The following is a 23240-nucleotide window of genomic DNA, read 5'->3' on the forward strand; positions in this document are numbered from 1 at the left end:
TTTGCGACATGCATTTGGCTTGTGAGATGCTGGCGGAAACAGAGGACGGGACGCTTGAGACCGGGCAAAAAAATAAAAGCCCATGTATGACAACTACCGCAACAACCAGTCTCGATCCGACTTGAATCCCCACCGCGGCGTTTGGCAAGAGCGGAGAGCGCAACGTGCCAAGTTGAAGTGTTGGCCATCTCACAGGGCGGTTCAATGTTTGTCTTGACTCTTGACCCCCTTCTCGGCACGAGTCTTTGCCACATCCCAAGGTTCAGTCTCCTTGCCAGTCCCCGAGCTGGACCGATGCCTGTGAAGCATGAACCAGCATCTGGGGCATCTTGATCATGTTCGGGGCCTAGGTCCAGATCCTACCGAGTACGGAGTAGAAGGACCAACCTCATTGCTGGCACCACGAACAAGGGCTGTGTGGCCAGGTGCGATCCGCGATCCGCCCATTCTCAACCTCCCTCATCGCAGCACTGGCAATAGGATAAAGGTCAGTCAATCTCTGCCATCTTATCAATTACTACTTGACCAGGGTAGTTTGACCTCGAGCAATGGCCCGTGCTCATTGTTGAGAGAATGAAGGCATGGACGTCAAAGAGCTTTGCAATGCCTACTTAAGTACCTAGGTGGTTGTGGTATTGATGTTGTAGCGTTGCAACGGCCTCGTGGGCTAGCATGGGCGCCTTCATCACCACCCACCATTTGCGTTCTGTGACTGGCCTTCGTATTGTTCGAACCACACTGATTACGGAAGAGTTGAGACTGTGAATTTGCCAAATAACTGCATGCGGCCATTTCTTCCACAATACTTCCACGGCCCAGTTCTGGTCGGCAGGCTCCACTGCGCGATCCCCAAGCGGCCAAGTTACCACTTTGTTGTCTGCTCGCACATCAAGTTGATACATGTATGTCCTGTGTATCAAGTCAATAGCCCACCATACAAAACGGAGGCTGACAACTTTGCATACCCTCCCGCCCATACTTCATACCCGCACCATCAACAAAAGCATGACCCCTCTTCCCTGTACATGTGTTCCTGGGCTTGCGCGACCCTTGTGAACTGGTGGCGGCCAACTGGACCAAGTCGGCAGAAGTTGGTCATCAGCGGCTCAGCTGAATTCGTCTTGTTTTGAGCTAATTGCTCAACAGTGTAGGCCCGCACAGGTGGCAGACATTCCCGGAGCTGAAAATATCCTCCAATGGCAATCACCGTGATTGTGTGGACGGCTTGATGGCAACGCCATGTTTACGTCGTAGCCGCCGCAGCATCATCTCATGAGAATGGCGACAGACTCCGTACTTAAGAGTCTCACATGTTTCTGCAACTGCTTTCGAGTGTCCGGCATATGTTGCACAAACAAGCAATCAACATGATCGTGGCTTTTTTGCATTCGAGCGTCCCCGCATCGCTGGCGTCTTCATCGGCGCATCGGGCTTACTAACCTCGCAAAACGCCACAAGTTGTCAACCAAGCGAGGCCTGGCCAGAGGTACGGACTACTTGATGCCATTGCATGTATCGAGTACTCTGTACGGGCTGGGATGACGAGTTGCTGACAGAGCAGGGGCAAGTGTAATAGTGTACCGAGGATGTGGAAGATAAGAGCTCAATATGTAAATCACCTGCTGGGGATCGTCTCTCTTGATCTTCCCAACAGGTTTGTCGGCAATCTAACTAACCGGCCGTACTCGGGAGTTAATAGAAAGCCCAGATCTTGTCATCTCCGTCCAGATCATATCTCAATGGACAAGATAGTGGCCAGGGTAGTACTCCTTGTTGCTAGCATGCCGCTCAATCCAAGGTTTGGTCCCCATTGCTTCCAGTCTAAATGTGTAGCAAGCGGCCTTGCCATCTTGTCTCTCCGATGAATGAGCGCTGCCATTTTTCACTTCTGTCTTATTGCGCCCATACCGGCATATTTTGGGTTCGGCTGTCGCTTTTCAGACAGAGAGTAGCCATGCAAGTGGAGTCGTAGACAAATTGAGTCTCAGAATGTAGTTGCTGTCCGTGGTTTTCTGACTGGGCGTGTCCATAGAGCGGCAAGTTACTGTACCATGCGATTAATGACAACATTGAACCAACCCAACCAACCCTCTCGTAGTATCTGGAGGCCCTGTCTGAATCAACAGCTCAACGTATCAATATTCACCTCCATGCTAGTATTGTGTCTTGTACATTGATTTGGTTTTGCCCCGACGAGATGAAAGGATCTGGATAGCCACCAGCCCGATTTCGTTACTGGCAACACGTCTCGTCAGCATGATAAGGTGATCGATGAGAGCCCAACAAATGATACGATCATCATCCAGCACATCGCGGAGTACAGAGTCAAGCATTATGTGTACTTCCGAAAGCAGGATAGATGCTAATACCAGTGGCCTACAGGCTGTCCGTGGCTTGGTACTCCGTACTATCATTATTTGTCAAGGCTGCTGCCACCTTGATTTGCCAAAGCGCCACAAAACAATTCGCCTTCATGGTTGATGTGCTTTTTAGAGTAACGCTCTTTTCTCCCTATATTTTATAGTCAGATGGTCAATCCATGTCGAAGTTATGTCCGAGCCTCTTATCAAAAGGTAATCTCACGACTACTACCGAGACGCTTGAGCCCTAAATCGCAGCCATTTACTCGTTCTTGGCTGTCACAAAGACACGGTACTTCTTCTTAGTTCTCTCCCTCTCAAACAATATCCAACCCCATTGGTACCATTGAGCCGCGGCGAAAGCCATATTTGGTCATGTTGCGTCACTGCTTTGACCTAACCGGGTTTCTGGCACTCGCGACCTTCGGTTAATACAAAGATTCGCAGAAGCTGGAGCACAGCCATTCAAGCTCGTAACCAGCTGCTAGCTATATCGGCTCTCTCCGAAACTAGGGCAGTGAATCGTTACCACACCAATGCGGACGCTACGGCCTCGCGTCCGTGGCCTAGTAGAGAATTTGGTAACGTGGCGTTAGCGTTACGCATGGTGCCCGTCTCGCCCACTTAAACCACATGGCCCAGCATTGAAATGAAATTGGGTCAAATCGATTTGGTTGATATTCCCATGGTTTGGTAGAGTTGGTCACGTCCATGGGGAAGAAAGGGGACAGAGTCGACAGACGGTTGACCCGCATCCACCTGCACAGTGACGACACTGACGAGGATTGCTGTGGTAAGGCAAAGCATTCTGTCCACGGCTTGCCAGCCGAAAATAAGGTGCATTTTAATATTCCGATGAGTATAGTGGTCTCTGGGGCATTGTCCATGATAAGTTACACAGGAGTACGTGTGGATTGAGCCTCATCATCATTCACCGAGCCTTGGGGATCGTCGCCTGGGTACGGAACTCATTCGGCTGTCGCTGACTGTCCTTGTTTTTAGGACTCTGTAATAAGCAACAAAATCGAAGGTTAGTGACTCTGGTGTCATTGAACCGTATTCCTTGAGAGCATGGTGCATCAACAGTTGCGCTTACTGCGTGACGAGCCTCCAGTGGATTCACCCCCCGCCAGGCTCATTCTTCACAGACGTGTAATTCCATGTTACCGATTCGTCATGGGATAATAAGCCTCCACGTCTCGACCTTGTGCTCCAAGGGTGGTAAAGATTATGCCGAATCAAAGCTGAGCGTGAGTTGCTCAAGGAAGCCCGACCGAAGAGTTGCGCCGAAAGTGTTAGCGATTATTCACTCTTCCTGGAAGGAGTTGGTACTAGTTGAAATATTTACACTAGCCAACGTAGAAGAGGAATTGTGGAAATTAAAGCCAGACAAAGATGATGGGGAATAGGTGAAGTGATGAGGCAGTCCAATGTTACGATCAACATCGATACTCTGTACCTACTTCCCCGACAAATAACGGGGCTGGCACCAGGCCAAAGCTTTGCCTTCGTTGGCAGGTGCGATGGGAGACACCAGTGACCAGACCACATGCAATCAATCACAGCCCCGCAATGCCCCCCAATGTACAGTGAAGCTTGGTTCTTTTCCGATGCATTGGCTCTCAGCATGGTTTTCTTCCCTCATCTTTCTTTTCCTTTCCGTTTATCGTCGGCGGACAGTGCTCGAAAATCTCGAAAGTCCTCACTATCCACTTAATTCTGCCCATTGCAATTTCCCCGATCTTTATTTACATTTGAGCTGTTTCCCGTACACTTTGATCACTGGGTGCGACTTTGTGTCAAGAACGACCAAATGCCCGACAACAAAAAGAAACGAGAGTATTCGGCGGTGAGCTGACACTTCTCTCCCGCCGGTCAAGCCGGTCATACAAGCTCCCTTAGTGCCTAACCCAGGTTAAATCTACCGACCGTTGATGGGCTAATTGTCGCGAGAGCCGCTGACCGGAGGTGGTCAACAGTAAGAGCATCAACCGCGAGGGACACGCTGACAGTCGCCTCATCATCATCATCATCATCATCAAGGAGTCCCCAGGCACACCCACGTTGCCAAAGTGCTGATCCTCCCACTTTATGAAAAATTCGGGTTGGTCAAAACCTAATATTGCCTACTTCAGCAAGGGCATTATGTAGCGCGAGTGCAGGTAAGACTTTAATGCGCCATGGCTGGAGCTCACACCATTGGATGGTTCACGAGCTAAGCCCTGCGAAATTGGTCGTACTCGAGCCACCACACATGCTACGTACAATCATTTTTCAATCGAAAATAGCAACCATTATTGGTTCAGAGCATATATCCGGAAGCTTCAGATTAGGCCGCCAACCTCTAAACTTACTAGCTATCGTTGCAAAATTGCACCAGTTACACGACCTAGGCTCGCAAGCTTACGGTGTAGGCCAGTTACAAAACCGCCATTTGAACAGTTGCATTTAAGAACAACAAGCAACATTTAGGCTGTGCTTGCGCTACCTGGAAACATATTTATAGGTGATTCTTGGTTCCCCAGACTTAAGGCGTCGAGCAGTATTACGGATGCTGCACAACTCATACGAGAAGAATGCAATTCCCGCTTGCAGCTGTTAGGCCGTTAGCCGATTGGAGCTGGATGTCAAATGATTCAGCTGTAGCTGAACTCGAATAGCTATTGAAGCAAGAATCGTACTCTCATCATGGTGTACCCATATCAGAACGGAATGTCTGCAGGAAACATTGTGTTAAAATCCAATACTTTGCATCTGAAAATCCTGATCTTGACAAGACTATTCCACGAATCAGCGGCGGGACGGTCTAAACAGATATATCCCTCCCGTTCTCGCACCATTGCATATTTCTGTTAATGGCTAGTTGAGGCCACTTTTTGATGCAACACCAGGTGGTATCTGAAGCCATGGCCTGATTCCCTTGGCCCCCATCTCCTACTCTCTTCGACCGACTTCTTGTGTGCGATGGCATCAGAGACTGCTCAAGAGTAGAATAACCTGCGAGAAATTTCATCATACAGCACGCAGAAGTCATATTAGATTTGCCACGACATATTTGGAAAGCCTACCGATTAGCTCTGTCGCCGTGACTTGAACGGCTGGCTATTACATGTAAAAGTACATCCGAGTCTTTCCTCTCCTGCCTCACAGCGCTAACAGCTAATTGTTTATAGGTCTGTAATTGCCGATCAAACTGCCGATTTGAAACCATTACCAAGTCAGGCAACTTACCTACCGGTTGCCAATTGTCCAGGAGCAGTATCGCTTCGCTTAACGTGCTTGAGGAGGTCCTGATACCTGTCAGCGACAATGGGTAGATACGAAGTAGCAGCCGCAACCCAGTTGATAAAAAGAAACCCGGCACTCTTGGCGTTCTGTTTCCATCATTCACAGCTAGCTCCGAGGAAGCAAGACCCCGGAGTTTGCCGGTTTACCGTCTTGTCGACTACGATAGGCCTCCACTCTTCCCCATGAACCTCCACACGAGACATGGCTTGTGCAATGGTTCGACAGCTACAAGGTCTGGGTCGACTGTAAGATATGTACTGATATTTCAGGGCTAATTATCGCGGATAGCATTGGACGGCTGAGTCTACTAAAGTGGTCGTGGCTGCGCTCTGTGTAGTCAATCTTTCCCCGCCAACTTGTGATAAACTATTGCATGGAAGCCACGGGCATGGTACGAACTCAGCTATTTCTGAGACTCGGTTCATAACATGATGTTAACAGCCCACGCCGCACTACTCATCTGACACCAGTTCCCATTTTCTGGCTAACCCTAACCCAACTCACTCATAACCCTGACTATCTATTCTGAGGTGAACTAAGAGTAGGGCTATAATCAGCCGAAATCATGTTCTAGGCCTCGCTATTTTGGTCGAATGCTATACAATACTTCAGCACCGATACCCTGCTTCGCTTGGGTCTCCTCTCCACCTTCTCTAGTTTATTTCTCTCAGCATCTGCTTGATACGGGACTATCACCATTTTGGTGTGGTGAAAAGGGGGAAAAGTACCCGAATGTTGCCCAGCACCAGTGAGAGTTTGGAACCCAGTTGTATCTAATGGCTTTCTACTAATATGATGACAGGTGGATCTGATGTAATAAAGTTTCTAGAGCGAAGCCTTTTTGCAGCAAACGGTGTAACGTGTTCCGTCGGGTTTTCCTGCTCCCTCGTCAATCCGACTCTGGGGCGTGGCGTAATATTTGGCAGAGCCGAATCCTACCGAACTCAAAATAAGCATGACACAGGCTTCAAGGGAGGGCTATACACCCGTAATGCTCGTTGGAGGAACTTTTTCGGTGACGGGTTATCACTGTTCACGTCTGAGATTCCCAAAGTTCCACAGTCCACAAGTTAATAGATAGGATATAAGCGCCAAAGATTGGAAATTTCATGAAATCATTCATCTAACAGCAGACAAGTCTCAATAGTCTAATCGGTTCTTCATTACGGCACCTACTTCGCGACCTGAGGATCACAGAGAATTATGGACATGTGTCCTCGGACAGTTGAAAGCTGATGAGCCAAGCTCGAATTCACCAGTTGATATTATTACTTATAGGCCACTCGAGTGACAGCCTTGCCTGGGATGACGAGGCCTATTGGCGGCATAGCCTCCTCTTGCTGCAATTACGCGGGCAAGCAGTCAACTTCTCCCAGGATTATGCAAAAGACATAATTTCTTCAAGCTCACTTCGCATGACAACTCACATTTAATTGCGCCAATCGAAGGTGAGCCTAAAAGGGTTGCCTAGAATCCTACGGAGTGCACCACCACAAACAAACACTGCCTCGCCCAGCACAACGGCGACTCCTGATGCCAAGCATGGTGGACCCATTCAACACTTCGCGTATTCCGCGTATTTCGCAAAAAGCGAGTTCAGCTGCTGGGGTGTGCCGACAGCCGATTTGCTGTGGCGTTGCCCCTGGAGCTTATTCGTCCACATGCAAGCACGAGATGTCTGGGCGGGTGACGTAGCAAGGATATTGGAGTTTGCTTCAGGTCTTCATAACTACCTAGGTAGGGAAGAAAACAAAGTCCGTCACAAATCACAAGGAGAGCTGGTCTCGGGGATGATCTAGCCAGCTTATTGTGAGAGAAGTTCAAAGTGGCAATGATTTAACAAATGGATTCCGGATCATTCCAAGCTTTGAGCAGACGAATGCCATGATCCAATGGCGTGGGAGCACACGTTAACGTTTAGCCTTCTGGCGCGATAAGACCAGCGCCTACGCCTAGCGTCAGGACGTCAAGTCCAAGCACAACCATGAAGTTGCGACAAGGCGAAATGCGAAATGCGAGGATCCACACGGCGGTTCAATATTCCCAAAGAGGCAAAACGGCGACGGGATGGGCTGCATCTGCATCAGCCAAGACAGCCTCACAATACCAGACACATTATGATGGGTTGTGAGTCTGTTATATATCCCGCACTCCTTGAGCAAATCTTTTAGTCCTTTAGTAGACCTTGGCTGCATTCTGGAGAGCTTTAGAAATAGGACTTCATGATTTTTCGGCCTTATCACGGATTGGGATAGCGGGCAGGAATCCTTCACCATGGATGTATACCGTCAAACCAACACTCTCACCAAAAAGACTCTCAAAATTATTCTTACCCGTCACTCCACAAGCACCATCTACAGCGCCTTGGTTCTTCCCATCATCGCATCTCTCTATCTCGGTCTCGGTCAGAAATTCAACAACCCCAATGATCAGTTCGGCATCGGAACTCCTCAAAATATCCTCTCTCTTGGAGAGGCGCTCTCAAAGGCCCAAGGAGGTCGCGATACCGTCGCTTTCGTAAACACGGGACATGCCGGTGGAGAAATCGATCGCGTTATTGGCTCCCTTTCCAAGACTGTTGGTGACGCAGGCAAGAATGCGACCAAGATTTCCAACCAAGACGACCTTGGCTATGTTTGCAAAAGCACTATTCGCGGCACCTCTAATTGTTATGGTGCTGTCGTATTCTATTCTTCCCCTGATGAGGGCAGCGGAGGAATTTGGAACTACACGCTTCGAGCAGATGCCGGGCTGGGACTCTACTTTAGAAATGACCACGACGATAACGACCCCGAGGTCTATACTCTACCCTTGCAGCACGCCGTTGACGCTGCCATTGCTGGCTCGTCATTCCCCTCCCAGGTGCAACAGTACCCCTACACCCAGGAGACGGAGGATGAACGTCAAGCACGGGTCCTTCGCGAGTATCAGAAGACATTCATCAACTACCTGAGTGTCGCATTTGTGATTGCTCTCATTGGGGTATGCTACCACATGCCGGGCTTGATCGCAACGGAGAGAGAGACTGGTATTTCCCAGCTCATCGATGCCATGATGCCTGCGACACGGGGCTGGCACCGACAATTCGTGCGCCTGGTCTCCCACCAGAATGCCTTCATCATCACCTACTTGCCCGGCTGGGTTATTGCGTCCGTAGTCTGCCGAGTCCTCATTTGGAAAAACACCAGTTTTGGAATCATGATCATCTTTTTCGTCCTCAGCGGACTTGCAATCACGTCCATGTCCCTCCTCGGCGCGTGTTTCTGGAGAAAGGCCCAGATGTCTGGCGTAGTCACGGCCGTGGTATGGATTGCATTGGGCATCGTTGCACAAGCTGTTCCGAATCCAAGCACAGCTACTGTTGCCATTCTCGGCTTGTTATTTACCCCGTGCAATTTTGTCTACTTCATTACGTATGTCGCGCGATACGAACAAGACGGCCAAGGGGCGAGCCTGACCAAAACGCACAAAGACAGTCCCTGGAGCCTTCCTGGCATTGTCTTGTGGGTGTTTCTGCTTTTGCAGTTTCTCATCTACCCCTTCATTGCTGTATTCTTGGAGCGCGCACTGCATGGAGTAACCACCGGCGTTCGCAGCTCATCGTCGCCAGAGAAGGCTGCCGCTCAGGCCGGCCATGTCATTCGTGTCGAGAATATGACCAAGATATACCGCCCAAGCTTGTTGCGTCGATTCTTCTCATTCGTTTCTCCACCACGGCCCGAGGTTGTCGCTGTTGATAATCTCACCCTGACGGCCAACAGGGGCCAAATACTGGCCTTGCTTGGTGCAAACGGGAGCGGTAAAAGTACAACGCTGGATATCATTGCTGGCATCAGCAACTTCACGAATGGAAACGTCTCGATTGATGCGAGGGGCGGTCTCGGAATCGCACCACAGAAGAATGTGCTCTGGGATGACCTTACTGTCGAAGAGCACATCACCATCTTCAACCAGCTCAAGTCGCCGCAACGATATGCCACCAAGGAGGAGACAATGGCATTAATCAAAGCTATTGGCCTGACTCAAAAGACAAAAGCCATGTCCAAGACTCTCTCAGGCGGTCAGAAGCGCAAACTACAGTTAGGTATGATGCTAACCGGAGGTAGTTCTGTGTGCTGCGTGGATGAGGTCTCGTCTGGTATTGATCCGCTTTCAAGAAGGAAGATTTGGGATATTCTGCTGTCAGAAAGAGGAACCCGGACTATCGTAATGACGACGCATTTCTTGGATGAGGCCGACTTACTCGCGGATAATATCGCTATCCTTTCCAAGGGCAAACTTCGAGCTGAAGGATCATCTGCCCAGCTAAAAGACCGCTTCGGTGCTGGTTATCGGGTACATGTTCTCAACGCCAAGTACATGAAACACGCTCCCGAGGTGCCTGAAGTCCAGCGAAACGAACTTTCAAACACCATCACCTACATTGCACCTTCATCAAATCTCGCCGCAAAAGTCATTCGCACCTTGGAGCATGCTCATATCCCCTATCAGTTTTCCGGGCCGACTATTGAAGACGTATTCTTGAACCTTGCTGACGAAGTACGAGATGACGAGGGTAGAAACCAAAAAAACAATCAAGCTCGACAATTGGCAACAAAGGAGAGGCTCTCGGACTCGGAAGACGCCGCCAAACAAGGAGCTGCCATCGACCAGGAGCTCCTATCCGGCCGACCGGTGAACTGGGCAAGCCAGATGTTGGTTTTCCTTCGCAAACGAATCACTATCCTCAAGACAAACTGGATTCCTTACGCCATCGCATTCATCATCCCCATCATTGCCGCTGCCATCACGCAGATGCTGGTCAACAATAAGTCCGCTGTCGGGTGCAGCCCCAGGGAATCCAGCACAAGAGCAGACTTTGGTGATTTTACCAAATTTTACAATTCTGCTCATTTAGTCGGGGGACCAGCTTCTAAATTCAACGAAAGCGTTGCGAGGGATCTCACTAAAACGATTGTTCCAGGCTCTGCCGACGTTGGCGATTTCTCTCTCAAATTAGTCGCTTCTCGGTCTGAAATGCAATCTTATATCGAGACTAACCGCAGGACCGTATCCCCTGGTGGATGGTGGCTAGGAGATTCCGGATCAGTGCCTGCAGTTGCCTGGAGATCGGATAATTTTTCCATGTATACTTCTGTCCTGACACAGAATCTGATGAACAATATGCTAGCAAACGTGACCATTGCGACGAGGTATACGCACTTTGACTCTCCGATTGCCCCGTCTACTCTGGACGCTTTACAGCTGGTTATTTACTTCTGCATTGCTTGCTCCATCTTTCCAGGCTTATTTGGTCTCTATCCCAATTTTGAAAAACGCCAACAGATCCGCGGGCTGCAATATTCGAGCGGAGCGAGGACAATCCCCGTTTGGGCGGCACACTTGCTCTTTGACACTTGCATCATTCTGGTTTCCATGGCTCTCGTTGCAATCATCTTTGCCACGACGTCTGATATTTGGTACTATCCTGGGTATCTGTTCCCCGTCTTCATGCTCTACGGCATGGTGACAATTCTCTGGTCATACTTGTTTTCATTGGTCTGCAAAAGCGCACTGGCAACATATGCAGCAACGGCGGTTCTTCAAGGTCTGGGGTTTGCCGTGTACGTGATTTCCTTCCTCTTCATTCTTACATACTCTGAGGCTGCGTCTCTGGACAAGAATATTCTCATCTCGCACTGGGTCATTGCTGTCATTTTCCCTACCGGCTCTCTCATTCGGGCATTCTTCGTCGGCCTCAATACATTCTCAACTACATGTGACGGAGACAAGCTGCAAAGCTACCCAGGAGCCATGACTGCCTACGGTGGGCCGGTATTGTACCTTGCTGTACAGGCAATACTTGTTTTTGGTGTCGTCATTTGGCTCGAGACCGGTTCTGGCAAATACGCTACCGGCAAAGCAAAGCCAACTGCCGAGGTTGATGACGCCGAAATTGCAGACGAGCTGGTTCGTGTGGATAATGCAGGGCAAGGGCAGCGTGCGAACGGTCTCCAAGTTGTCCATCTCACAAAGGCATTCAAGAAGAAGACTGTCGTGGACAATGTCACTTTTGGCGTTGACCGCAGCCAAGTCTTCGCTCTGCTTGGCCCCAACGGCGCCGGAAAGTCTACCACAATCTCCTTGATTCGCGGCGACCTGCACCCCAGCCGTAACGGCGGTGATGTATTTGTCCAAGGCGCTTCCGTCACCAAGCACAGAGCACTGGCACGTCAGAACCTCGGCGTCTGCCCGCAATTCGATGCTATTGATTCCATGACGGTGGAAGAACACCTACAGCACTTTGCTCGCATCCGGGGGATCCTCGACGTCAAGAAACAGGTCGACGCTGTTGTTCGCGCCGTTGGGCTCGGCGACTACACCAAGGTCATGGCTCACACCTTGTCTGGCGGCAACAAGCGAAAACTCTCTCTTGGCATTGCTCTGACGGGCAACCCGTCCGTCATCCTCCTCGATGAGCCGTCGTCGGGGCTGGACGCCGCGGCCAAGAGAGTCATGTGGCGGACTTTGGAAACAATTACACCCGGCCGTTCTATCCTGCTCACCACGCATAGCATGGAAGAAGCCGATGCCCTTGCGAACCGCGCCGGCATCATGGCGAAGCGCATGCTCGCTCTTGGAAATACGGACGCCCTGCGGCACCGGTTTGGCGACACTCTCCACGTGCATCTTGTGTGCAAGACGGCGCCGCATTCTACGTTGGAAGAAATGGAACGTATCCGGGCTTGGACTGCTCAGACATTCCCTGATGCCAAAATCGAGCACGAGACATTCCACGGCCAGATGCGCTACTCTATTCCTGCTTCGTCTCTAACACCACATGGAAAGTCTGATGGTCAAAACGACGCTTCGGCATCTGGCAGTGCAATTGGACAGATGCTAGTCATGCTGGAGGAGCATAAAGATGCGCTGGGCATTGCTCATTATAGCGTTACCCCCACGACTCTGAATGAGGTCTTCCTGACTATTGTGGGCCAACACGATGTCTTGGAGGAAGGATATAAGGAGGAGGAGAAGCCGTGGTACAAGAAGCATATCTGGGAGTGGTTCTAGGATCGTTTGCTTGCTACATCGCCTCCTGCACCCCAACCTATATTTAGAAGCGAAAAGAATTAGACACAATAAAGCGACCGTGTAATACAAAGAATGGTATGGATAACAGCATGTTGTTTAAATACTCTTCAGCGTCTATTTGGCTACGGGAAAACAGTGTATTGTACCTATCTTGGTTTCCTGTCCAGATGATGCATATATACTCAACGCGGAATGCTTGCTCTTCTCAACTGATATCGAGGCCTTGTCCTCGGGTAGCAACAGCCCGACATTGGAAACGCCATATTCGCATCCATAACCACTCGTTGGCATAAACATTGTTCATCACATGATGAACCGGAGCTCCAACGCTATTGCTTATTGTACGACATGAGAGCACAGAGATTCAAGCACCGTATTCCGTACCCCTTCCTGATAGACCAACCCCTCGTGGGCTTGTCTGTATCATGTCGCACAACGGCTGGCGCATACACCAGGCGTCTGCTAATCAAACCCCCAGTCTCAGATTTTCTTTGTTTTCTTCTTTCAACAGAGTACGGAGTACGGAATACTTGCGCATCATCCCAAATGGGACTACGGACCAGGCTCTCGGTCCTGTAAGCCTCGAACCGGAGTGATGGTCTCGGAGCGCAACATCCCATTGAGCCAGACGTCGACATGCGGTCCTCGAGAGTACTAATGCCAGTGTGTGACGAGAGTTTGGGGCAGGGTACGCAGAAGACTGGGCATCATCTGCCTATCGATTCTGCACGAGGCGCGAGGGAAAGCCGTTTTGCTGGAATGGCCAGAAACGACAAGCCATGCGGAGCGACAAGGTCTCACTCTCTTCCCGTTGAAGCATTCAGCCTGCCACGGGCCTCGCATACTCGGACAGCAAGTAGTTTCAAATACATTATCAAGCCCGACCAAAAAACAGGACATGTCAAGAGTTTACGACTTGAGATGCCGATTGGGCCGGGGCGGGCGTCCGGGGTGCGTGGGAGCAAGCGATGTCGAGAAACGGGCATATACCAGGTCCAAAAGCTTGCCGCCTCGCCATCGGTGATAGACGCCGCGGAGAGGTCCATGTATTCATGTCTCACTGGCCTTCAAGAACGGCCAATACGCAGCATGACGTCGTCATTGGTTCCCTCTAGCCGAAGAGGGCAAACGACGCGCGAGCCGATCAACTCTTGGAGAAAGGCTTGCATCAAATGGTTCAGCCCACTGACTCGGCCTGCGCCCAAGGTACCACGTACTAGTATCTTGACCTTGCACGAGAGACATGGCGTCCTCGCGGCGGGCGGAAAACAGGGGTTTTCGTCCTGCAAGGTGACGAAACAAGTCACGACGGCTGCCCACGGCGCGGTCGAGGCGTCCGGCTGTCGATCGGGACAGGCGCCCGGCCACAGCTGTGAGCAGACCAGCATGAAGGCCCTCGGGACGGAGAGGCGGCTTCCAAGTTGGGCCTGCGCGGCATGCTCGTTTGGGGATTCGGTGAGCTGGAGTGAATCACACATACGGAGCATACGACAGGTAGCGGCGCGAAGCGAAGCGACCCCCGGCCACCTATAAGAACTCAGCTACAAGTTGCGAGTCAAGACGCTGCATGTGTGTTTCTGCCACGGCGTGAATTGTTCGTCAAGAAGCCGTCTTTGCTGGCCCGGCATGACGCCCGTTGGCCGTTCTCTTGTACACAAGCCACCGGGGACCAGGTGGCATGGTTTGATACTGCGCAGCATCAACATCCAAGGGCCACGCACCTTGTTGGGTCCCCGCGTCGGCATATTCACCGATATGCCGGTAAAGCCTGCATTCTGCCGCCTGGCAGTGCGTGCTCGTGGCAGGGGTGAATGCAGCTCTGGCACCATCCCATGCAAGGCGCCATCACCAGTCTAGGCCGCGTCCATCCACATTAGGAAGTGTTCATGTGGTTGCCTTGCTGCCAAAGGATATATCTGGCGATTGCTCCGGCTTGTTTTGTCTACATGGTCATGGTTCTGCCTGTCTGTCTGGGCACACACGGAAGAAGGGGGGTTGCTCGCCATGTCACAATTCGCCTTGTTGCGGCATCCCGCAAATGTTATTTCCGACCAGTCTTCTCCGTGCGGACATGGCAGCCGAGGGGCAAGCTACACAGTGACCCTCCCGAGCATCGATCTTATCTGAAGCCACTGGCGCCGAAATCGCGGGCTTTGGTCAACCGAGCTCGGGAGTGTTGCACTGCCCACGGATCCATGGCCGCAGATCTACGGGTGCACCACGTCCATAGTTAGATTGGCGTAGCACTTGCACGATTGGTTTGTTGCTCGACATCTGCTCAGATGTACCCCAAGTCCAAGTGACTTTGACACCTTGTATCTTTTACTCACGACACAGGGCGGTTTGTAAACTCTTGCCAATCTCACATTCCCGGCAAGGGGCCTTGCTGGTGGCAACTGAGGCACAGCTGAAGAACGTTGGTGAGCCAATAAGAGACTGGTGATGCGTCTTGTTATGCATGCTTGGAATTCCCATCTCCTGGGCTATAAGGAGGTGTCGACTATAATGTTACCAGTGCCATTGGTGTTTGGTGTTCGGTGTTCTTGCCCAGCTCAGTAGCTCTGCATAATCCAAAATGCAGAATAATCAGCTTCACCGTTTCCACCTTCTATGCAGCGGGGAACTCAACGAACCCGCAACATTGAACATTGAAGGCATGGCACAAATGTAATGCGTCACGCCATGCTTATACGGCGCGGCTAGCCAAAATTACCGCCCAAGCTGCCGCCGCGGCTTCCTCGTACGCTCTTTCCTCTTCTGGATCTAAACCGTCTCCTGCCAACAACACGCACCAGTAAAACTCCAAGCTCGAAACAAATGCGGCAAAAAAATAAATAAAATAAAATAAATCACAAACATGTCATCTCGCCACAAGAATGATATATGCCACTGAAATGAATTAAAAAAAAGAAGAAGAAAATCTTCCAGTTCTCTCCTAAACCCACGGCGACGTCACATCCAAAGCCCACCCGCGGCACCCGTGTGGATCCATCCCCAATGCCAAAAAAAAAATAATCTCTTCGTATGGACAGCAGTGACGCCACGTGCAAGATCTGACTGCATCTTGACAGCTCCCCCAAGAATATATAAAAAGTTGCGCCCGCGCAGCCATCTATCCTCAATTGACAGTCCTCGGGACGTATTTCCATCCATCCGACTCGTGCACTATTTACCGCATCCCAAAAAAAGTCCGCGCGGGCTGTAAACCAAAAAGTCAACCGGCATCACAGCCGTAGCCGTAGCCGTAGCCGGCAAAGAAAGCAAATGGCCTTCACCATGCACTCCCACTCGGGGCAGTTCTGCCCCGGCCACGCAGTCGACCAGCTAGAGGACATCATCCAGCACGCCATCGCGCTGGGCTTCAAAACGATAGGCTTGTCCGAGCACATGCCGCGCTATGAGGAGCAGGACTTGTATCCCGAGGAGGTGAGTTCGCGGGGCATCGCCATCTCCCCCAATGCCCACACTGCCGCGTCTAAAAAAAAAAGGAACATACAAATTAAATTTAAAAATCGCCTATAGAGAGATTGTCCCCGGGAATCCCTACAGGCTCTTCCCCCCCGGCACGAGGCCTACCTCGTCGAGGCGCAGCGCCTGCAGGCAAAGTACGCCCGCCAAATCCACATCCTCATCGGCTTCGAGGCCGAGTTCATCCGGCCCTCGTTCGCGCCCCTGGTCAGGCAACTCGCCCTGCCGGCCTGCGTGGACTACTTCATCGGCTCGGTGCACCACGTGCACGGCGTCCCGATCGACTACGACGCGGCCACCTATGCCGCGGCCGTCCGGGCCGCCGGCGGGTCGGAGGAGCGCCTGTACCAGGACTACTACGACCTGCAGCACGAGATGCTTCTTGCGCTGAGGCCCCGGATCGTAGGGCACTTTGACCTGATCCGCCTGAAGAGCGCGGATCCGGGCCGCGACGTCCGGCAGTGGAAGGGCGTGTGGGACAGGGTGTTGCGGAATCTCAAAGTCGTCAAGGACCAGGGCGGGTGGTTGGAGCTGAACACGGCCGCGTTGAGAAAGGGGCTGCAAGAGCCGTATCCTTGCCGCGCCATTTCCGAGGTGAGTAGTTGCTCGAGGAGCGTGGGCGCGAGTGCGCACGAGAGGACCACGGTCGTCAAAAGACAAAGACTGACACATTGCTTGCAGGAATGGATCAAGATGGGGGGCGAGTTCACAATGTCTGATGACAGCCACGGCATTGCTCAGGTAGGCACAAACTACGGCCGTGGTCTGTCCTATCTAGAACAGCTGGGTGTCAGGAATCTCTGGACTTTTGAGCGTCAACCACATCCCGGTGTTGCCGGCTCAACAAAGGCAACGCTCTCTGACAAGGCTGTTCCCATAGACGTCTTCAGGCAACACTTGACATCGTGAACAGATATATACCTGTACAAAATGATAGACTGCGAAAAGATGGAACCAAAAGTTTTCCATAGAGTCATTTGCAAAATCCACAACCCAAACGCCACTTTCCATATACTCCTCCCAAAAGCGCAATCAAAAGGGGTATCACACAAGTCAAACGTCAAACCCAAATATCTAGAGCAGAGCAATCAAAAACAAGCCTGCTAGACAAACTCCGAGCGTGAAAATGACAAGTGTGTGCTACCACTATCCCAGCTTCCACATCACACGTAGTTTCCGTTTTCTCAAAGACAAAAAGAAAAGAAAAGAAAAGAAAAGCATCCTCCATCAATGAATCTCATTGCTGAGCCATGATTTGATGTCACCGTGTTTGGCAAGACTCCTTCGCGGACTGAGCTGTTGCACTTTAGACTACCGTCACTGTTCATGCCCTGTGCGTGGTTTGTCCACAGATCCAGGTCGTCCTTGTAACTCTGCATCCGGCCTTGGGGCGAATCGGATCCCTGAGGTGTAGTGGAATAGGTTGTTTTTCGTTTTCGTCGCGCTAGGCAGAGGTGTATGAACCGGAGTTACAGAAGAAGGCGTCTGAATGTTAGGCGGAAGCCACTTCAGATGCTCGTGCTGCACCATGGTGACAGGTTCAGGTCCTTCTGGCTGATAGGGAATAAAGACGTCGCTGGCGTCGCTAGCTGGTTGAATAGTAACATGCGGTACATCCGGAGAGCTTCCCGTGGGAATAGACGGAGTCGGCGTAGGCGACGATGTATTAGATGTGTGCATTTCCTCCACCGGAGTTGAAATTCCTCCACTTAGTGACGGTGTTGGTGGTGCTTCAGGGAGACCAGAAGCTGGCGCCAGTTGAGTTGGAAGCTGCTCCGGAGCATTTGGTATCGAGGACATGCCTTCAGGTGTAGGTGGTTTCTCAGACTTCACTATGCTCGAATCCTGCCCAAGCTGGCGATGAGGTTCCACGCTTTGTTCCGGCTTGGCCTTCTGCTTCCCGTCCCTTTGTGCTTTTGTGATCAAGTTGATTCTTATCTTCTTGACACCGTCGGTCAAACTGTCAATATCGCTCTTGGCATCGTTACCGACAGCATTGAGCGGTAGTCCCGTAGCCGGCGTCGGCGTGTCAGCCGCGATTGTAGACTGTTTCGCTCCTTTAGCAGGAGTGCTCGCCCTTGCCGCATTTCGCCCTCCTTTGGGTGCAGGGTCTATTCGGGATGGCACTGCCTGGGTCTTCTTCACGGGAACCTTGTTGCTGCTTTGTGTCCTACCCGCCCTAGAGTTGGGTCGACTGGCTGTTCGGCTAGGAACAGGCGCCGTGGCTGGGATAGGAGGGACCGGAGGTGGTTCTTCCCTGGGAGGGGACAGATTCGTAGATGCCACGCTCAGGCGGCGGCTGGATTTTCTGGCGGACTGCGCTCCAGCTGGCCGAGGCGTACTTCTCCCAGCCTGTGCTCAATGTCAGTATATATGTCGAAAATGCAAGAAGCTAGTTACGGGCAACGAACCTTTGCTGGAGATGATATTGGTGTGCTCGCGGGCTTTCTTCTTGTCTTCGGTAGCACTTCGCTCATTTCCTCGTCAATAGGACCGATTGGCCTCGATTTACGTTCGCGTAACGACATTCTTGATAATGATCTCTCAGATCCGGATGGTGTTGGTGGCTGGTTCCCGAGCAACAGAGACTGACGATCTCTTCGGGCCCGTGATGCTTCAGCATTGAGATCCTCCGCCGTACAACTGTCTGTTTGACGGTCTGATGGTATCAGAGTTTTACACAGTTCCTTCGCAGCTATATGCCAAGGCACTTCAGGAGGTGGGGGTGATGTTGGCCTCTGAGGTACTTTTGAATAGCTGGTAGACAAACCAGAGAGACTGTTCTTCATCTTGATGGGGTCAGCAACTCTAGCAGTAGAGGCCTGGGTCGGCGATGTGTAGGTCGGAGGAGTAGAGTTGCGTGGTTTTCTTGGTACTGCTAGAGGCTCCTCGGGTTCTTCGAGGAGGTCCAGCTCATTCGTTGCCCACCATGCTGGGTCGTACATTGACGGCGGTGGTTTCATTATCGGAACCGCGTTCAAGTTGATAGCTCCGATCCTTTGGCCCATCTCGTACGCGAGCCCGCTAGATTCCTGGTCCGTCTTGATTGTGCTTTGCTCCTTGTCGTGACTACCACTAACTAGGCCACTCAGATGGCTCATTATTCCTGAGCACAGGGCGCGATCGCTATATCCACCTTCAAGGACGCTGATCACCCGACCATCTACAGCCAGTCCCTCCTCTGCCGCCAGTTTCACAACATCCTGCGACAGTCTGGCATAGAACTCGGTCGGCACATTCACATGGTGGCGTTGCATTCCCGCGCTCTCCCACTCACTGGCATCAAAGCCCGCAGAGAAGAAGACTGCCGCTTTGGGGACTTGGTTTGAGGCACGCAGCTTGGCTGTCTCATTTTTCAAGTACTTTCGTGTCTTTTCCAGCAGAATAGCATATGTACTTTCGTACAGGGTCCAGAACTCTTGTTCCGTTTTCCAGGATTGTAGGTGGATATTCCAGATGGACTGGCCATGCGCACTATCGATACATAGACTCGCGTTCTTGACTTTGTCTTCATCACCCATCTCGCAAGGATAGGAGTTAATGTCGTGCAAGCTAAAGTAGCCTATTGACGTTCTTTTCCAAGAGGCGTGGCTCTTGTTCGCCGCATTAGCGCGGGCATTGTGCTGCCAAGTAATGGCCTGAGAGCCGTCGCCGTGATGAAGATCAAAGTCAATTATGGCTGCATGAGTGAGACCATGCTGAAGTGCAGCATGCATGATACCCACATGAACATTGTTCACCCAGCAGAAGCCAGAAGGGTGAGAAGCAGAACAATGGTGGCCAGGGGGTCTTACGCCGACAAACGCTTTGCGAGGACCAGAGCCAAAGACTGTGTCCACTGCCTCGCACACTGCGCCCAAAGCACCTTGCATGGCATTGAGAGACTCTTCGCACAGGTACAAATCGCCTTCGTGGAGCTTCTGTGGTGCAGGATGTTCTGGTCCTCGAGAAATGTCAGGCCGTTGCAGCTCCTTTCCTCCCATAGCCAATATTGACTCAGCCGAACCGCACATGAGTTTCAATTCCTCCATCCACTTGGTGCCATGTACATTGGTAACTGCTGAAGACAGCAGTGACAGCTGTCTAGTTGTCTTGTGAATGCGAAAGGGAATGCTGTTGATGTCGGGGAGGTTCCTCTTGGGATGAATAGGCAAGTGACCCTGACAGTGTCGACCACCCAACCGTACGTATGCTGTAGATATACCTAGAACAGCAGCCTTGATACGTTCGGGTCGTTCCACAATGGTGCTTAACGCACTTCGGGAAGTTCGAGGGCGGGAGAAGCGATGCCCGTATACAGCATCATTGAGAATAACAACAGTGTCTGTTGGTAGCGTAGGAGTAGCTCCATGGTATTCCGCAAGTTCAGCCGCAAAGTAATCGCTAGCAATGCTTCTTGCTGTCAGGGGGGGCTTCTCTTCAGGGGGGGTCCTGTTTGCTGGGGATGTTGAGATAATGTGCGATGAGCTCGATCGCCTGGCCAAAGGTCTTCCAGGCGCGACACCATTCGCAGAATGTAAAGAGTTCATGGAAGCCTTTCGAAGTAGTGGCGGCGTATCAGCATGGGAGGCTCTTCTGGAGCCTGGTCCATTAGAAGGACTGCGAGAAGGCGTCCGAGGATGAGGTGAGGCCGATGACGATCTTCGAGGTGGCGGCTTAGCGGGAGTTCCCCAGGAGTTTCTTGGGCTTGGAAGAGGCTTCAGGGTTTGGGGTTCGTTCGTCAAAGAAAGCTGGCTCAGCGACTGTGTCAAACCAGAGTTGTCATCGTTTGCTCTGTTGGATGCTGGTGATGCTGGTCCCTGTCGTGGAGACAACGACCCATGAATCGAGTGCGACATTCTGACCTCAATCGACGACGCATGAGAGAGCCAGCGTAGCGTTATACAAAAGGCAACAGGCGGTATCGAAGTGTGTCTATCCTATCCGCAGGCCGAAGATTCTAATGAGAGATCGAGGGGTAGCAATTTGGCGTCCTGGCAGGCAGTCGTTGTTTGTTTTTATTAACTTGATGGTCTGGGCTAATTGCGACCCTGGATCCCCGTCAAACGCCTGGTCAACGTTCCCGTGGCCTGCTGGGGACCGCGTCTGGCATCCAACAAGTGGGCAGCGCGCGACAGGGACCCGGCGTCACGTGTAGGTGACGTAGGGCCTTGCGGAGTACGGAGTACGAGTAAACAAATAAACGGAAAAAAGGTGCCAATAATCAATCCAGTCGCATTGTGCGTACAAAGCTGGGCATTGAATTTGTATCAGTAGAGCAATTGCGCAATACTCGTTATTCGAAGAAGGACATTGTGTCTGTCCCATGTGCTTATATGATGTCTGGTAGCTCAATAAGAATCAGTCTGAACCCCTCCGTCCGCCTGGTTGACACGTGCCCATTTACGGGGTCAAGTCCGGTCGGCAGTAACTGTAGTCAATTAACTTATCCAGTTGCCGTTAGGTCACTAATTTCAGTGGCCCATGCATTTACAGGAGGAACAATGCATGCCCATGCCCATTGCTCTGCCAAAGAAGGTGCTCTCCACTTCCATGTTCGGAACGTCGCGACAGTTGTCAATTTTAACAAGCTGCATTGTCACCTTACAACGGAAGCTACTGCATATTTCAAAAAAAAAAAAAAAAAAAAAAAATAACCAGTCTAAATGTAGACCCAACCGTGGACATGTGAATCACCCTTGTTTTCAAGCTACATCGCCCCATTCATAAAGTACTTTCCCTGCAGATGTGCCTACATTGCAAACTCCTCCTGCATCACTTATGACTAGCACATAACACAACTTGTCAGATCTCTCCGAACCCAAAATTTATATGCCGTCATAGACGAAACAATTATATGCATATGCTTTCTATGTTCCGGTTTCTATTTAACCTTCTACCGTCAAATCTACGCTCACTTGCTTCAATGCTTCCACCGCCCAGTCGGGATAATCAGTCTTGCTTTCGTACAGGTCCGCGAAGAACTGTCGAATATATGCCGGAAACCGATCTTCGATGATCGCCTGCCGTACCTCCCTCATCAAATTCAGCTGATACCAAACATTGTGCATCGTCAGCAAATGCGCCGAAACAGTCTCTTTGGACGTATTGTGATGGACATATGCTCTGGTGATGCCCATGCCGCCCTCTCCTTGCCTGCAGCACATGCATTCACAACCAGGTTCTATCGGCCCAAAGTCGTTTGCATACTTGGCATTTCGAATGTTCAAGACGCCATGCTTTGTAATGGCGTTGCCAAATCGGGCTGTTCGAGTCGGCCAAACACAGTCAAACATGTCGGCTCCAAGAGCTACGCTGACAACCAGATCCTCAGGATATCCGATCCCCATGACATATCTAGGCTTCAGGTCTGGTAAGAGGGCCGTGCATGCTTCGACGACACGGCAATAATCAGCCTTTGCCTCTCCGCCACTCAGTCCACCAATCGCGATACCAGGCGTATTCCGAGCCAGCATCTCCTTACAACATTCTCTTCGCATCTCCAGGTCCAAACCGCCTTGTATGATACAGAATAGGTTCTGGCTGTCAGGTTTTTTGTGCGCTGTTATGCATCTGTCCAACCAGCGTACACTGCGTTCCATTGCTTCACGCATCCGAACCTTGTCTGGTGAAGTCGTGACCAACACGTCGTCAAGCTGCATAATGATATCGCTTCCTATAGTGTTTTGCAGGGATATTGAGTGTTCCGGTGTGAGGAGCATAGGAGATCCATCGTGTGGGCTCAGAAAGCGGACGCCTTCCTCAGTGATCTTTGCCAGCTTTAACAAACTGACCATCTGGAAACTGCCCGGACGTAAGCAACGCTCTCAACTAGACAAGGAATAGCAAGGTACATACCCTCCACTATCTGTTAACAGATTATGTTTCCAGCCCTGAAATTTGTGTGCGCCACCAATGGCGTCAAGAACCTCCTGGCCTGGCTTCAGTCCCAGGTGATATGTATTGTTAAGACATAGTCTGCAGCCAGTCTCTTCTAGCTGTTGAGGAGTGATGCCCTTGAGAGAAGCTTGAGTAGCTACAGGCATGAACATGGGGAGTTGAACAGGGCCA

The 23240-nt window shown here is 51.2% G+C and overlaps 4 protein-coding genes across 4 annotated transcripts; 2 read left to right on the forward strand and 2 right to left on the reverse strand.

The window, feature by feature from the left end:
- Positions 1–7922: 7922 nt before the first annotated feature.
- On the forward strand, positions 7923–12701 carry ABCA3 (ATP-binding cassette sub-family A member 3; the record flags this gene model as incomplete). The annotated part of the gene is made up of 1 exon (XM_014689292.1): positions 7923–12701. One exon carries the CDS (start codon positions 7923–7925, stop codon positions 12699–12701), a length of 4779 nt encoding a protein of 1592 aa, XP_014544778.1.
- A 3297-nt stretch (positions 12702–15998) lies between these two features.
- On the forward strand, positions 15999–17099 carry G6M90_00g046530 (uncharacterized protein; the record flags this gene model as incomplete). The annotated part of the gene is made up of 3 exons (XM_014689293.1): positions 15999–16148; positions 16245–16784; positions 16872–17099. 3 exons carry the CDS (start codon positions 15999–16001, stop codon positions 17097–17099), a joined length of 918 nt encoding a protein of 305 aa, XP_014544779.1.
- Positions 17100–17507: 408 nt separating this feature from the next.
- HOS3 (Histone deacetylase HOS3) lies at positions 17508–21028 on the reverse strand (the record flags this gene model as incomplete). Its single annotated transcript, XM_014689294.1, has 2 exons — positions 17508–18542; positions 18602–21028. The coding sequence occupies 2 exons, from the start codon at positions 21026–21028 to the stop codon at positions 17508–17510; spliced, it is 3462 nt and encodes a 1153-aa protein (XP_014544780.1).
- A 1029-nt stretch (positions 21029–22057) lies between these two features.
- On the reverse strand, positions 22058–23221 carry G6M90_00g046550 (uncharacterized protein; the record flags this gene model as incomplete). Its single annotated transcript, XM_014689295.1, has 2 exons — positions 22058–22973; positions 23028–23221. The coding sequence occupies 2 exons, from the start codon at positions 23219–23221 to the stop codon at positions 22058–22060; spliced, it is 1110 nt and encodes a 369-aa protein (XP_014544781.1).
- Between the last annotated feature and the right edge of the window lie 19 nt (positions 23222–23240).

Source organism: Metarhizium brunneum, chromosome 2 (assembly GCF_013426205.1).
Source record: "Metarhizium brunneum chromosome 2, complete sequence".
Classification (NCBI taxonomy): domain Eukaryota; kingdom Fungi; phylum Ascomycota; class Sordariomycetes; order Hypocreales; family Clavicipitaceae; genus Metarhizium; species Metarhizium brunneum.